We start from the raw sequence: 6,919 nt of genomic DNA, 5'->3' as shown, positions 1-6,919 counted from the left end.
CCTGTCCCAATCAGCCTCCCGGAATGTGGATCCTGCACACAACAAGAAGTGGAAGAAAACATAACCGAATAACCGAGATCACATATTTGACTAACAGAAGCAAGACTCAAAGTAAGATTAAGAATATAATAAACAACAGAAAGAGACATGTTAGGTGTGGAGACAGAACCAACGCCTACTAGTGGCATAGGAGTGCCATCAGCAGTCATAACCGACACAGACGAGACAGGTTTCACAGACACAAAAGATTTATCATCGTATGTCATGTGGTGAGATGCTCCCGAATCAAGAATCCATATGGAAGGAGATGTATCTAACATACCAGAGGAGTTCAAACCTTTAGAAGAGGTGGCATACATGGCATGTGATTGAGTGGCAAGAAGTTTTTTTTGAAGTTGTTCTGCAATATCAAATATTTGGGAAGCAATCTCAGATGAGTATACAGAACCATAACTAGAGCCAATGGTAGAAGGAGCAGAAGCAACAACATTGGACGATGACCCCCTAAAATTCTTCTTATGTGTTCTCCCCCAATTTCGGACAATGTGCTTGAAGAGAATCATCCTTAGCATCAACTGTAACAAATAATGACAGAAAAATACGACAAATACAATCACTGAGACAAAATAAATTAAGGATAATCTGGTGTTGTGCGAGCCCGATTTCTCCCCCTACAGACGTTGTTTCGCTGATCCGACCGTTGAAGACGAAGACCTGAATGTTGTGAACCTGCTGTCCAAAAATTAGCCCGATCCAACGGTTAACGAATGCGCAATCGATGTTTTTGTGAGTCTGATTTAACAAAATCGGGAATAAGGTTACTCTTCTTTTTTCTCTTTTGGTGGTTGTCTTTTCTATCAAAATAATATTTCTCTTCTTTATAGTAGACAAAATCAACCAAAGCTCTTTGATATCATGTTAACAATGAAAAGAGGAAGAAGAGAAACAACCACTCTAGGGTTTCATAACATAGAATGAACCAAACTAAAGTTAATAGGGTCACAATGAGTATATATATAAAAGAATAGAATTGTCTAAAATACCCTTACTACTAATATATAATAATATTATCTAACAAAAAAGATGAGAAATGTAGGTTTATTAATTGTGTCATTGTTGGGAATAGAGCTATGGGAAACACTTGTTTGCTAATTTCATAAGCTAGCAACACTTTCTCTATTGTTTGTTTTTCCTTAATATTTTTCAATATTTTTTCCCTTTTGAATTGAAAATTTCAATTTTAGGGTATTTTGATGATGGGGAAGGAGGTTTCGAAGCAAGCAAAGGGGATGAAAAGGTGAGAGGATTGAAAATAATAGAGTTATGATCTAATGTTAATAATATGTGTACGAATGATTGATATAAAGACTTTTAATCATTGTTCGTAATGATCCACATGTGAGAGACTTATTGGAGTCCTTAACTATAAGTTAACACATGAAATAATTTATGTAACTTCTAAATCAATTCAAGTTTACAAAAATAGCTTGAAAATAGTTTCGATTTTAAAAAATAATTCTAACATACATCTAGTTTTATCATATATTAAAATATTAAGTATATCAATAAAGAGACTTGCACTCAAAAACAATACTTACGGTGTGGAATTAATCAAAATATAGTTTATAAAAAATACATTTTCTTTTCTTTTCATAAACATTTCTGGCCAAAAGGTGATGGCGAGTAAGGAAGAGGAAGTCGAATGAAAAAGATAAATAATAGAAAGTGTGAGGGGTGTGGAGGGAGAAAAAATATATTGTAGGTGTAAAACTATTTTACATAATATTTAATAAAAAAATCCAATTTTTCTATTTATACATATTTTGTAATCACAATTTAAATATAATTATCAAAATTATATTTTGATTGGACATCGATATAAAATTTATTTATATTTATTAGGTTGATTTTTCTCTTTAAAAATCTCCTGCTGTGGTGGAGGTACATTTATGATTAAACCTTTTTTTATCAATTAACCTTTACTTATTAAATGTTTAGATTACTTCTGTAAAAAAGAGTTTTTTAATCATCCCCAAAATAATTAAAAAAAAATAAGTTTTTTAAAGTACAAATGTTCCATAAAATACAATCATCCCCAAAATAATTAATTTAATTTGATTGCGATGTGACACAAAGTTATGCATGCACTTCCACACACTTTTTTTTTTTTGGATAAAATACACAGTCTTATACTCTATTAAAAGAGAAAATTAAATGAAACCATCTTCCTTTCGTTTCAACTTTTACATTTGAATTTAAATTTACAGTTGTAATATATATGTTAATGTTTATCTTATTTAAAATTGATGAAAATAAAATATAAAATAAAAATATTTTGGTGAATAAAGAATAAATTTGACATTGCCATATAGCACATATATATTCTTAAAATCATCAAAACTCTCATTATATTATTAATCAATAAGGATGGATCAAGTTATAAATAATTCTGAAGTTCTTTCATCCAACAATTGAATTAAATTTTCTTTTTAAGTTTATTAACCGTTAAATTAAAACTTCTTTAAAAGTTTATAACTTTACAATTTTTTCTTTGAAAAATTAAAGTTATTTGATTCTTCATCAAATAACTTCAATTAAATGCATAATACATTTTAAAATATAAGTAAATATCTACGATAAAATTATGTAGCTATAAAATTCTAATGTATATGAAATTTTTATATGTAGATATTATTATAATATAATGATGATAAACTATTGAATTCATAACGACTTATTGAATAGAATAATTTATCTATTGTGACTTTTCAACAACAATCATTAGGTTAGTAGGCCTAGAATACAATCACCAAAATTTTGTTATATTTAAAAGAAATATTGTGAATACTTTTAACTCAGAATTATTTTATTTATCTGTTCAAATATATTTAACTAATCACAATTCTAATTTGTAAAGAAAATAGTCAATGGCGGATCTTAACAAATTTTATTGGAGAACCAACATAAAAATAAAATATTTATAATTTATTTTATATGTTTAATTTTGATATAATTGTAATTTTTATTTTTAGATGTATTAAAAGTACTTCCTTTGAATTCAAGTATTTATAATTTTATCAATTAAACAACTATATTTACAATAAAAAAATAAACAAAAAATCATTGTAATGGAGCTTGAACCCTGGGACAAGAGGTTTATGAAAATATTTATTACTAGTAAGCTATTCCACAACTTGATATTATTAGCGAGACATTGGTTATATATATATATATATATATATATATATATATATATATCATATATTATAGATAAATATTATTGTAAATATATCTATTTTTGTGGAAGAATAAAATTTTGGAGGTGATTGTGGCCTTCCCTTCTCATAACTAAGATTCGCCCTTTAATATAGTAAATGTTTTAATGCAATTAACTTTCTCAACACCAAATAAATCATGTCAAAATTGAGTAGATCATAAAAATAGTTACCAAAATTTTCATTCTTATATTTTAAAACAAGTATCAATTAGATAGTATTTAAATACTTACTAATCCTCGATTATCGTATTCATTATCTTGATCATCAATCATAACTCTAATTTGTAAATAATTTAATGACTTACAAGAAAATTCAAAAATAACAACACAAAATTTTGCGACAATTCTCGCCTTCACTTTCGTTCAATTATACTTAATCCTGTCACATCTTTTAATTTGCTTTGGTAGCAATTTTTTGTTCATAAACAACAAAAATTATTGTATGATATGATCTTCATATTCAAATAAAGCTTAACAACCTCCTTTGATTTAGAGGTATTTATGTTAGGTCCTATTGAATTGTTGTTGATAATGGTGTTTGTTCAAGAGTAATTTTATAGATAATTTAATCTACAAGGAAGCTTTGGAATGGAGACTTTGGTCACTTAAATCTTGCACCTTATTTGTTGATACATGCAATGACTATAGACTTTAGATTTGTATTTTCTGAGTTTGGTTTGGTTGGGACTCATATATATGTTTGTGGACAATCTCATTTTTATTTGTGTTGTTAAAAAAATTTGTGTATTGTGTACTAGGGTTGAGATGTTAGAGAGTGAATAATAAGTGAAATTTATTCTTAACATTGTAGTAACACTTTGAAATTTGTTTTGTTTGTGACTTTAAATAATAGGTAAATAAAAGTAAAACAAAAATGATCTGACAATGTTAGAATAATAATTTCCTCACAATGATAATTTCACTATTATATTATTAATGAATTAAATCATCAAATAACTTTTTATTACTAATTAGTAAATGATGTAGTGAATATTTTAATATAATTATTTTTCTCTACTGAATAATCCATATTTTTTAATAATAATGAATTGAAAAAATTTTAAAAAGCTGACCTGAGTTCAAATATGAAAAACTAACGAAATAATTTATTTTTACTATAAAAAAACTTACTAGAAAATGTTGATACAAACTTATATGTTATCTTAAAAAGGGTTTTAACACTCAACATTTTTTTTTAAATAATTAATATTTTATACAAAATTAACAATTAATTATTTAAAAAAATATTCTACAAAAACCACTATAAAATATAAAATAGAGTTCTATTAATGTACTTTTTATTTAATAATCATATATTATCGGTGTTGAGAATTTTTACATAAAATATGTAATCATATCCCATTATTTTACAATGTCATAATATTACTTCTTAAAATATATTTACATTATGAAAAAACGAAGAAATATGATTATACAGCCGTGTAAAGCTTAATTTAATTCTGTATAAGTTCGAATCACGATAATTAATTTTATAACATTTTCAAACATTTCCTATAAAAAATAAAGTTAATTTAATTCCATATCCGATTAAATTAATTTTTTTCTCATAATTCGGAATCTTGTATTATAATTTATCGATATAGGAAAAAATATAATTCTAAATATTTTAATGAATACTCATAATCACCGTAAAAAACTAATTTATTTTTTAGAAAACTATTTTTAAAAGAAATAAAATATACAAAAACTCAAATATTAATTTTATAGGTGTATGTTAACAAGTGTGTCTTTAGTCTTACCTTTTTAAAAAAAAGTTAAGGGAAGATAGAAATTATTACTTAATTAATACTAATTATCATTTTATTACTAAATTCAGGGAGATTTAAACTTTGTTCCTTAAAATTACTCTTAATATAAAAAAAATAACTTATTTAATGTACCAACTTCAAGTTGCATCTCAATATATTGTTTAGAAGCATTTGGGTCAATAAATTTGATTACTATTACTAAATTTAGTATGCATATCTTATTTCCTAATAAATGTTTGTCACTGCTATTTTATCATCTTGAATTTGATCTATTGGTATTTCATCATTGATTCATGAGATAGAGAAATTCACCATTTGAAATGACAAAACATTCATATAAAATACTAGTATAATTACATGTATTAGTGTCAATCATCACCACATATCAAATATCGAACATGCTTTCATTCAGACGTGTCTGATACTACATAGTCTTTAAAAACAAAAACTTGTCTTTATAATAGAAATATTATACATAAGATTGTGAACTTATAATTCTTAAATATTGAGATAAAATAATGAGATTAAGGGAAGAAGAACAAGGATGCAAAATAGTATTACTCATTCACAAAATTTCATACCTATAATAGAGGAATACAAGACATAAGCAATATAAGGTGTACAAACACACTACTATGGAAAAAAGACAATTCCAACTACATCAGACACGACTTTGACACAACCTTGACAGATAGGCATCAACAATGATTTAAAATATGGAAGTAACTGAATTCAATTTCATGTGTTTGGTGTTGTGTCAGTGTCAAGACACTAACACGTGCATGACATCAAACACATATTCAATCTGATTCAATCTGATGTATCGGTGCTACATAGCAGCTTGTGTCTATGTATGGCTAAGAGCTCGATAACCATGTGATGGAGCAGCAGCTTGAGAATGATTGATGACATCATACAGAACAAGCAAATTCAAAGTGTTGGAATTTTTCAGCCACTCAGCAACCAAATCACCAGAAGATACAAATCTTCCCAAATTAGTCTCAACAATTCTAAAGGGTGCTTTCATTCCATTAAGGAGTGCTTCAACAGCCTTTTTCAAAGTTCCATCACCCATCACTTTGCTGTGTTTTCCCCATCCAGTTAAAATGCTGCAAAAAAAATTGATTAAACACTTAAATTCTAATTAATTCAATCAAATTAAAACAATAAAAAAAATCTTAGGTGGGAAAAAGATCCATACTTCATATTCTTTGGAAGTTCGACTTCTTCGAATATGGTATTGCAAACAAAGAGCAACCATGCATGAACCATTGCACAAGCAGCACCACAAGACATCAGATGCAAATCCAAACAAGTAAGAGACCATTCGCCTTTCCACACATTTCGGTTTTTTCCTTCAATTGCAATCATTTGAGCTCCGTGTCTCTAATATGTCAAAATCAATTTTACCATTATGAAAGGGAAAAAAAACAGAAAATAAGAATGTTAGTATAACACAAAATTAAAAGTGTATAGCAAATTTCTAATGGTTAAACTTTACCTGACCAAAGTGCCACAACATATCTGTGAGGGCATTATAAAATGCTGATGCGGTTGAAGAATCCATACGCCCCATATCATCGAACAAAGATTGAGCTTGGAACCATACTTGTTCTCTGTAACCCATCAATAGTCCATGGGCTACACCATACACTTGGTTATCAAAGAATCGGAGCTCGTCTAACAGCTTTGAAGCATCATCGAATGAATTGCAACGACTGCATCGAATGGATCAAATTATAATAAGCTTATCAAACAAGTGACTAGTGTAAGACAGACAGAAATGTTGTTTAAGTATTTTTTACCTGCAAGCATTCAAAATGGCTGAAAATGTGACAACATTTGGTTTGATTTTCATCTCATTCATTTTTCG

At 27.4% G+C, this 6,919-nt stretch overlaps 1 protein-coding gene across 1 annotated transcript in view; it reads right to left on the bottom strand.

Annotated features, from left to right (window-relative positions):
- Positions 1-5,589: 5,589 nt before the first annotated feature.
- The window catches only part of LOC101507038 (uncharacterized), a 4,139-nt gene continuing 2,809 nt past the window's right edge, over positions 5,590-6,919 (bottom strand). Inside the window, exons 2-5 of the mRNA XM_073366774.1 lie at positions 6,852-6,919; positions 6,548-6,764; positions 6,248-6,432; positions 5,590-6,155 (exon numbers count right to left, since the gene is read on the bottom strand). The exon at positions 6,852-6,919 is cut by the window's right edge and continues 9 nt beyond it. Coding sequence (XP_073222875.1) covers positions 5,894-6,155; positions 6,248-6,432; positions 6,548-6,764; positions 6,852-6,919 — 732 coding nt within the window. The 3' untranslated portion in view covers positions 5,590-5,893. The remainder of the gene's footprint in view (positions 6,156-6,247; positions 6,433-6,547; positions 6,765-6,851) is intronic.

The sequence above is a fragment of the Cicer arietinum genome, chromosome 3, assembly GCF_000331145.2.
Source record: "Cicer arietinum cultivar CDC Frontier isolate Library 1 chromosome 3, Cicar.CDCFrontier_v2.0, whole genome shotgun sequence".
In the NCBI taxonomy this organism is placed as follows: Eukaryota; Viridiplantae; Streptophyta; class Magnoliopsida; order Fabales; family Fabaceae; genus Cicer; species Cicer arietinum.
Note: the sequence above shows the minus strand (reverse complement) of the source record. Positions and strands in the feature narration are given on the sequence as shown.